This window comes from Marmota marmota, unplaced genomic scaffold (genome assembly GCF_001458135.2).
Source record: "Marmota marmota marmota unplaced genomic scaffold, marMar, whole genome shotgun sequence".
NCBI classification, from domain to species: domain Eukaryota; kingdom Metazoa; phylum Chordata; class Mammalia; order Rodentia; family Sciuridae; genus Marmota; species Marmota marmota.
In genome coordinates this window covers 10555554-10565055 of record NW_025999991.1, presented here as the reverse complement: position 1 = coordinate 10565055, position 9502 = coordinate 10555554, and the positions used below count along the sequence as shown (strand labels likewise).

Sequence of the window (9502 nt, the reverse complement as noted above, 5' to 3'; positions counted from 1 at the left end):
GCAAGCTGAGACACCGCAGAGCAGCAGGCCAGGCGTGCGGGCTGTAGGCCAGCACCGTGACACCCGGAACGCTGAGGCTAACAAGCCACAGAAGCAACGACCGTCACTGTAGCCGGGCACTCTGAAGATGGTCACGATCCTGACCAGAAGCTGGGTGTGTGCGTGTATGCGAGGCAATGAAAAAAAATCACACCATTTTCTAATGAAAATTTCTGATTCATTCTAATAAAAATGCAGCAAGCATAATGTTCACAGAGCTCGGTTTTATTCTACCTTAAGTGCAACGGCACTTGAAAAAATCAGTAAAGTCCAATTTTTTAAAAATCAAAGATACAAACACATTTTTCATGGTCCCAAAATGATTCCGTGTAGTTTATAGAGCAGTTTTCATAATAGACTTTTCATTTTATGAAATAATATTCTTAGGTAACCATATTTTCTCTATATATATAAATACTGCCGTTATTCTGTCTAGAGTATTTTTTAGGGAAAAAGGTGTACAATAGTGTAGTTATTTTTTAGAAACAGGAATTTTTGAAGTGGAAAAGACTTGAGAATCCTCAAACTCTGCCACCTTGTTAGGCAGGGAAGCAGCGTGGGATGGTGCCGTCACCCCAGTGCCCTGCCAGGCATCTGCGGAGCATGGCCATGGAGCAACACAGGGAGGCCAGGTCCACCCGCGCTGCCCACCTAGCATGAAACACTGGGAAACACCTCTACTGAGATTTTGTTTTAAAGTCTACCATTTGTAAAGAATGTTAAGAATATGCTATATTTCCCTTTTAAGTGAAAAGTGAAAGAATGTTTTCCTGCTGTCAGTAGGTTATCCTGTGGATCACTGCTAACACTGCCGATCATGAGCAAACTGACCCTCCGACACACCCTCCTCTCTAGGAAGCTCTGGGCTGGGAGGCCTTCCAGAGGACCAATGGATGCTCGTGGGGATCTGAGGGCCAGGATGAGCAGGCCAGCACAGGCTCCACAGGAAGGGCTGGACGCAGGCTCCAGGTCAGGGTGTGTGATGGGGACAGGCCGGAGAAGGGTCATGGTGCAAGCATCAGCTCTGCTGTGTGTGCCAGGATGCGTGTGATGAGCTGGGGTGGCTGGCTGCAGACACACACGCAACCCAGTGATAAAGCAATGCCCGACGTCTGCCGCAGCTTTGTGAAACAGATGGGCACGGCCACGTGCAGAGGGCAGGCGGAGCACGCTTGCCTCCAGGCTCCCGTGGCGGGAGCTCCACGGTCCAGAGTCTACATGCAGTTGCTGATCAGCCCTTTGACGCTGCTGTTGACCTCATTTTAGAAGTCTCTGTAGTGAACTTAGGAATATAGATAATTTTTATGGTTTGTTGCCATTTATGATTATTTGAGAAGAGTTTAAGTGACTAGAGTTGGCATTGGAAACGGGTCCCCAGTTGTGCTAAACCCACACACCTCTGACTTACATCTGAGGATATTTTTAAATACAAGGAGTAAACCCCCTTTCTCCTGCATTTTACTGTATTTTAATTATTCTAAACGGCTATAGAATCTTTGCTATTTCCTTATTTTAAAAATTTAGTTACTATCTGATTTAGTTAGTTTACGTTGATAATTTCTAGTCCTGCATTGAAAATCAACATGGGTTAATTTCTAAGGCTTATTAAGTCTGCCAAAGATGGGTCTGGGTCGGCTAACTCAGCAGTTGGTACTGTTTTCATTCCTAAAAGAACCACCCAGCACACCCCAGGCAGAAAGTACTGTGGCTTCCAGCTATGAGTTGTCATTTATTAAAAAAAAAAAATTAAAAAAAAAAATGGATCACATCGCATAAAACCCAGGATCTATTAGATTATTTAAAGCTGTGAGTCTGACTGACTATTATCTGTGAGAACAAAGCTTACTTTAAAATAAAGGACTTGGAGCGAGATGACGTAGGGCCCGGCCAGAGGACTCCGGGCTGCGGCTGCCCCAGGCGCTGCCCCCCCTGCCCACACACCTCCTGTAATGTGCTCTGAGGGGCACCTGCTGGGTCAGGCGACCTGCGGCTGGTGTTTCACAAGTGCTGTGGCAGGAGGCCATTCCAGTGCAGTCGCCTGTGGGCAGTGCCGAGACCTAACAGGTCGTCCCATTTCTGCTACATCTTCTTCCACGGTAGCTTTGAACAAAGATCCAGTTAGGAGAACACACTTTTATTTTGGAAAATGAAACAAAATCTAAACCAGTCAAAATATGCTTAGATATTACTTTCATCTAAGCCATCAACCCTTGCTGACTTTCCTCTTGGAAACACCAGGGAAACACCGCGAGCGATCGTCACCTCAAACACCACTTTTTCATGAGAAGAATCAAGGAACGCAATTCAGAAATAATGTGACATCCTGCATTTTATTCAGTTCCATATGACAAAAATAGTAACCTAGACTAAGACATCCATTTCAATCAGGAGATGTTCAAGCCACAAGATTTAATCATAAAAAATATCAGATCTAGGTCATTGTCCCAGCTGGCCCCAGGAGGCCTTGGCCCTGCATGGTGCTGCAATATAAAAATAGGGTCTCTGCACCAGCTAGGGTCAGCCCGCCAGGGCGCAGGGGTCAGGCTATGGCTCCCTGACAAGCCATTCACGCTTACATTTCTCTTTTCTTAAGATATATACACATCTTTTTGGGGGGAAGGATACGGACATGGTACCAAATCGACTGGAAGGACACATGAACTCAACCCTCGACTGCAGAAGCAGCCGCACCAAGCCTTCCCCACGCCCAGACACGCCACACCTCGCCCTGTGGAAAGTGGTCCTAGAGTCCAACGTTCCCTTCCAGACACAGGGACAGCTAATGGGCCTGTGTGCAGCACAGTGCCGGGTGACAGCGGAGAAGCCGTCCGTCTTCCCGCAGTGCCTTCTGCTGCGTGATGGTGTCAGGCTTTTCTATTTTTCCTGTTCAACTGAGAAGACTCACTGTCTGGTTGGTTCCTCGGGGGCAGACAATTCCTTGCACCGTTCCCCAGCCACCCTCAGACCTCCTGAGCACTCCTGTCCTCGGAAGTCATTGTGTCAGGTCCCAGCATGCATGCAACGCACAAAAATGAGGTAGTCACACAACACGGGCGCTTGGGCTAGAACCGCCACCCTCTCTCACTAGGCGCAGCCCAGATGGTGACCAGCTTCAGGCTGCATCCTGAGTCTACAGAGGAACTCAGAGAATGAACAAATCAGGAGCTCAGAAAATCTCAGTCCTGCTTGCCAACACTGCCAGAGACTTGCCATCTCTTGATCACCCTATGCGATAGCCAGTGCCACCAGGCAGTCAAGGAACCAGAGAGGGGACAGAGGCTCACAGCAGAGCCACACGGCGCAATGCTCTCCCGCTTATCTCCTGGGCGGACGCCACAGGCCTAAGACTAACTCGCCAGCTTCTTTAGGGTGGTCACAGCTCTGACGAGGGCTTGGCAGAGAAGTGAAATGAACCTGGTGGATGTAGGAAACGGCAGGCCTGGGTTACTGAGGTGTGCACAGGTCTTGGTGAGGTCCTGCTTACGAGCACAGGTTTCTCACGCTGCTTGACCTTGAGACAAAATGAGAAACCACAGCAACTGTTTTCATTTTTCCTAAACTGTAGAACTATTTATAAAATACTTTACATCTTTTTAAATTTTCAAATTATAGACAAACCTCCCTAATACAAAATACTAAAAGTGCCATTGTATAAATTAAGAGTTTGCAACCACATTATACAAACATTACCTTTTTATTGTACAGCTTTGATAACGTAAAATATTTACTCACAACTATTTATAATGTTGTGAATAATAATTTATGGTGATGTTTGTCTGTAAATTGTTCCCCGATCAATCACTGGGCTACAGACCACACTAGAGAACAACTGTCCACATAGCAGCTACAAACATTTAAATTAAAAAAACAAAAAAGGTGGGGGGGCTTGTTACCAACAGGTACTTGCACACAAAAAGCATGCTATCTTTCCCAAGAGAACGCCACAAGTTTGCCTGCATTGAAATAATCCACTTATTTATAGTAAAACAAATTTTGCTTAAAAAAAAAATCACACAGCCAGATGTATTCTGCAGTACAAAAGCTTCATTTAAGGTTGGGGCTATTTTATTGTCTGTTACCCGCATATTCTTAACATTATAAATACTACGGACAAAGATACTGTCATCATACACGGCATTGGGAATACAGAACCACCTCTGCAAGACAAAGAGCTCCTAAAACAGTTCAAGTTTCTATTAATTCGAACAAAACCATCACCTGGGGTTCACTGGAATAATGCAGGGGACCCCATTCTCCCTTCCAGGGTTATTAGGTTTCAAGAGAAACAAGTGGATATGGTCTGAGCTCTTTCTGTTTCTAAGGTGGTTTTCCAAGCACTTCTGTTTTTCAACTGAAATTCAGAAATTCATTCAAAAGGTTGCAGAGTTCTTACGAACAGTCGAACCCACTGCGGAGGGAGGACTATGCAGCGCTTACCAGACCACCTTCTGGCAGCCACATGGGCAAAGTACGTTCTGCCACTGGCATGACTTAATGAGGACCTAGGCAAGAAGGGTCCGAAGACTGATGCTCACACTGCAGAACGTGGGCGTGGAAGGACAGCTGGCCATCGATGCCCTCAGCTAGTTTATACCAATTTCCTTGTTGTCCTCAATGAACCTTGTGAACGGGCGGCTGGCGCCCGTCTCAGAGCTGGCTTTGTCCAAACTGACGCTGGGTGGGCTGCTGCCAGTGCGTGCTTTGTCCATGCCACCGGTCATGGTGCCCAAAGGTGGAAGGGCACCTCCACCTAGACTTACGGGGAGCTGGGGAATGCCTCCGTTCTGGATGACAGAAATCTCGTTGTTCTTCATGGCCAGCCCGTTTGTGATGGCTGCAGCATACTGGTTCCAAAAGCTGGGGTCCACATTCATTGCTCGGGCTGCCAGGTCCTTCTGGAACATTTCAGAGAACTTCAGGGCATCGCCACCGAGCAGGGCCATGGGGTTTTCCACTGACAGGCGGCGGCCACGCCTCGCAGGAGCGTTGTTCCACATGTGGGTTCCCATGTGTACCTGCGTGGGACACGGAGAGACAAGCACAGTGAGCACGTCCAGGGTGGCGAGCAGGTGTGTCCTGCCTCCACTGCTCCACACGATGCCCGTCCCACACATCAGCCAGGGACGGCAAAGCAGGCCAGCTTTCCTGACCACCTTACAGGGGCTTACAAGTATCAGGTTGCAGTGAGAAAACAGAACCACAGCATGACGGACGTGTTCTTTAGTTAACAAACCCAACAGACATCTCTCCCCCAACGTGAACCCACAGGCCACAGAGAGCGTTCCAGAGCTGTAAGATAAAAGGTCTCACCCACCGCTACTCAAACCACTTTGTACTTGAACCCTTCCTTTGTGCCTCTCTCCTCTTGAACAGGAGGCATGGATTCTAAAACCTCCTAGCGCCATCCGTTCTGGGTGGCTTTTGCCTGTCAACGCTTGCCCAGTGTAGAGGCCACACCTGCTGACCTCTGACTGTCTCTGAGGAGGCTCCCAGACCCAGTCTCTGTAGACACACTTTACAAGTGGAAGCCTGAGCTGAGATGGCACAGAGTTGGGCCTGGGAACCGGCAGCGCATGGTCCACAGCCGTCTCTCGAAGGAGATGCATGTGACTGTAGGTTTTTTTTTTTTTTGGGNGCACTGGGGATTGAGCCCAGGGGCACTTTACTGAGCTGTATCTCCAGCACTGTTTCCTTTTCATTTTGAGACAGGTCTCACTAAGTTGCCCAGGATGGCCTGGAACTTGTGATCCTCCTGCCTTATCCTCATGAGTTGCTGGGGTTAAAAGGATGTGCCCCCCACACCTGGCTACTGCAGTCTTCAGTAGGGACACACAATGGCCCTCACATGCTGGAAGCCTTCTCACCCAGCACCCCTCCCACAGGCCCTTGCAGTCACAGGGACACAGACCCTTCTACAAGTTGCACAGCAAATCTCATCTGTTTTATCCCTAAGATACGCAAGAGCTTAAAATTCAAGTTTATTTTGTTATCAAATCCAAAAGTGCCTTGAGCCCTGGACCTGCCCTCTGGGTTGCGAAGCGCACACCATCCTCCTAAGCCCCAGAGCAGGCTGAGCCTCAGAGGCAGGTGCACACGCCGCTGGACAGACCCAGACTCCTGTTGGTCCCAGAGTAGCTAGCAGGATGTGCACCTGTGAGTGCATGTGGACACACACATCCCACACACACACACGCGCACCACACCCACACAGCCCTGGCACCGCATCCCCAGGGCCAAGGCAAGGAGAATCTCTGCCATCACTCCAGGGTAGGTGGTGCAGGGAGCTGCCCCCAGTTCCCTCATGGTCCTGCGAGCCTCTAGCCTGTGGCCCTCTTACCTTGAGGTTGCCCTTGGTGGTGAAGGCCCTGCCGCAGATGGTGCAGCCAAAGGGCTTCTCCCCAGTGTGGGTGCGCTCGTGGATCTGCAGGGCGCTGGCCGAGGAGAAGGTCTTCCCGCATGACTGGCAGTTGTGCTGCTTAGGTGTCCGGCGTGGTGGGGGTGCCAGCATGGGCGCCAGGCCTGGGCTCATCACTGTCTGTGGCCCAGTGGGGACCTGGACCCCAGCGGGCAGCGGCGGGCCCTCGCCCAGGGCGATGGCTTTGCTGTGACCGTTCACTTCCATTTTGATCATGGTGGGCGCAGGGCTGGAGGCCAGGCGAGGAGAGCTGTGGCTGGGACCTAGAGCAAAGTCGGGGTCAAATGCCTGAGAAGGCAGCCCTCTCAATTCGTGTGTCAGTAAGTGCTGTTTTAAATTACCCATGGTGGAACAGCCCCGCCTGCAGACGGTGCAGACAAAGGGCCGTTCCTTGGTATGGCTGCGGTGGTGGATTTCCAACGCGCTCTTGCAAGCAAAGGGCTTGCCACAGACACCACACACAGTGCTTGTACAAGTGCTTGCACACTTACCCCGCTCCCTGTTCAGGAACAGCAGGCTGAAGGGAGCCTCCTCCTTGATGACCGGCCGACTGGGGTGGCCGGCAGTCAGGTCTAGTGCGCCTCCATTTCCTGGGCCGGGGGGTGGGCTGTCTGGCCTCTCGGTCTTTAGCGGGATCTCCTGTGGGTCCTCCTGGTGGCTGAGGCCCGGGGACTTGGAACGGAAGCTCTCCCCGTTGCTATGGGTGGGTGACAGTGCCTGGGAGGAGGAGGACTCGGACAGAGCAGGGCTGCCTGCACTGCGGCTCTCCAGGTCGCCCACAGCGGAGGACGAGTCGTTGCTCAGGCGGTCACTCTCCCCAGACCCGTTTTCCACAGACTTCAAGCCAGTGAGCTGTGGACAGTTCATGACAGAGTCCATCATCTTCATCTGGTTCTCCAAGGCAGCAATGCTGGAGATGACGGAGGGTGGCGAGGGAGGGCAGGACCCTGCGTAGGTCAGGAGCGGCTTAGAGTCGCTGGCTGAGTCCTTCAGCTCCGCGTCTTCCTCCATGGAGTTCTCATCAATGTCATCGTCATAGCTGCTCAGGGTCTCCACGTTCTTCTCCTCAAAGGGCAGCTCCGCGTCCACGGCATCCTGGAAGCCCTCTGGCAGTGGCGTGTTGGGGATCTGTCCTCCCATGTGCATGCGGATGTGCTGCTGGAGCACCACTGCGTTTGTGAACTTCTTCTGACAGATGGGGCAGGAGTGCTGCACCCGCAGGGGTGGCTTCGCCCGGTGCACCCCAAAGTGAGTCTTGAGGTTGCCCTTGGTGGTGAAGGCCCGCCCGCAGATCTTGCACTTGAAGGGCCGCTCCCCCGTGTGCGTCCTGTAGTGCATCTTCAGGGCACTCTGGCAGCTCAGCACGCGGTGGCAGATGACACACTGATTTGGGTCTGTCATCTTCTTATCAATGTTCTCCACCAACTGCTGCAGTTTCGAGGTTTCTGACGTTTGCATAGAGTCGAGCAGTCCCCCAAAGGGAAACTGGGCCTTGAACTGGTCAGAGACTGCTGGAAGAGCAGGACTGCTGAGGCTCGTGGAGGCGCTGTCTGTGACTGCCGTGGCCGCTGAGGTGGGCACTGCACCAACCTGCCCACCAACAGGGGTGTCCCCTGTCCTCGCGTTTGTGCACGGCAGGTTGACAGGCTCAGTTTTAGTCAGAGAAGAGCCACTGAGGAGTGGCTGTGGGGATTCAGACGTCACTGGGATGCTGGACTCTGCATTGTTGAGGCCAGGGGACAAGGAGGTGCATTCGCTGGATGCGGGAGAGGGCCTCTGCGGGGAGTGGCTGACGGGGGTGACGCTGGGGGAATCGGTGTAGCTATGAGCACTGGGGACTGTGGGGGGCAGCTGCAGCCCCACTGATGTGGGCACCGTGGGCAGCACTGGCTTGCTATCCAGCCAGGTGGTTACTGGCTTCTCTGGGGGTAGTGACATGCCATAGGGAATCCCCGAGCAAGTGGGCACATTGTCGAGGTACTCTGGAACTGGATAGGGGTTCATCTGGATGTGGGGGTACTTCTCCTTATGCCTCTGGAAGTGCACCTTCAGGTTGCCTTTGGTGGAGAAGCGGTTCCCGCAGATGTTGCACTTGAAGGGCCGCTCGCCAGTGTGAGAGCGCAGGTGTATCTGCAATGCACTGTCGCTGCCAAAGACCTTGGCACAGAACCTGCACTTGTGCTTGAAGAAGGGGTCCTCAGCGCTAGCCTTGGGCTCGAACACCGATACATTTGGGGGCTTGCCCTTGCGGTGCTTCATGAGGGCGGACAGTGGGTCCAGGGCGTTGGCAGTGGCGGCAATGCTGACCAGCGGGTTGGGGAAGATGACGCTGCTGGAGGAGGTCTGAGGTAGCAGAGGGTTTGGCAGGCTGGAGGCCGAGCTGATGAGGGGCCCCGGGCCCAGGGCCGGGGGCGTGGATGCATTCTGCGGCTGTGTCATGCTGCCCGCTGTGCTGGGCACCGTGGACCCCAGGGCAGGGGCTGTGCTTGGGGCTGCAGACACCACGGACTCCATGGGCCCAGTACCACCTGGAGTGCTGGCACCTGACGCTGGCTGTGACAGGTGCTGGGGGCCCTCGAAGGCAGGTGGGGCTGCCTGGCCAGAGCCTGCAGGGACAGGGGCCGGCCCAGCAGAGAGTTGTAGGGCCGGGTGCGGGGCCAGGCCCTGGAGCTGGCCAGAGGTCTGGGCGGGAGGGCCAGGGGTGGTGGGGTTCAGTGGCGGCCTCGCGGGCTGGCGGCTCATCAGGGCCACCTGGCTGCGGATCTGCTCAATGAGCTGCAGCTGGTGGATCTGCTGCTGCTGCAGAGCCACGAGCTGCTCCAAGATCATGGGGATGGCGACCGCGCCCACGCTGCCTCCGGCTGTGCCAGCTGCGCGTGCGCCCTGCGAGAACTGAGCCACAGCCACCTTGGTGCTCAGCAGAGTCTCCAGCGTCACGTTGGTGCTGGGCATGCTGAAGGCAGCAGGGGACCCTGGGGGCAGCGCTGGGGGCACAGCGGGTGTGCCTGGGCCCTGCAGGCCCTTGTCCCCAGGTGTCTCCACGTCCAT

The 9502-nt window shown here is 53.4% G+C and overlaps 1 protein-coding gene across 2 annotated transcripts in view; it reads right to left on the bottom strand.

Moving 5' to 3' along the window:
* Positions 1 to 243: 243 nt before the first annotated feature.
* Positions 244 to 9502, bottom strand: part of Sall3 (spalt like transcription factor 3) — a 35830-nt gene continuing 26571 nt past the window's right edge. Inside the window, exons 3-5 of one of the 2 annotated variants that reach the window (XM_015499567.2) lie at positions 6946 to 9502; positions 6377 to 6717; positions 244 to 5054 (exon numbers count right to left, since the gene is read on the bottom strand). The exon at positions 6946 to 9502 is cut by the window's right edge and continues 350 nt beyond it. In XM_015499567.2, coding sequence (XP_015355053.1) covers positions 4623 to 5054; positions 6377 to 6717; positions 6946 to 9502 — 3330 coding nt within the window. In that variant the 3' untranslated portion in view covers positions 244 to 4622. Of the gene's footprint in view, positions 5055 to 6376 lie in introns of both variants that reach the window. The other variant, XM_015499566.2, reaches the window with a different exon arrangement.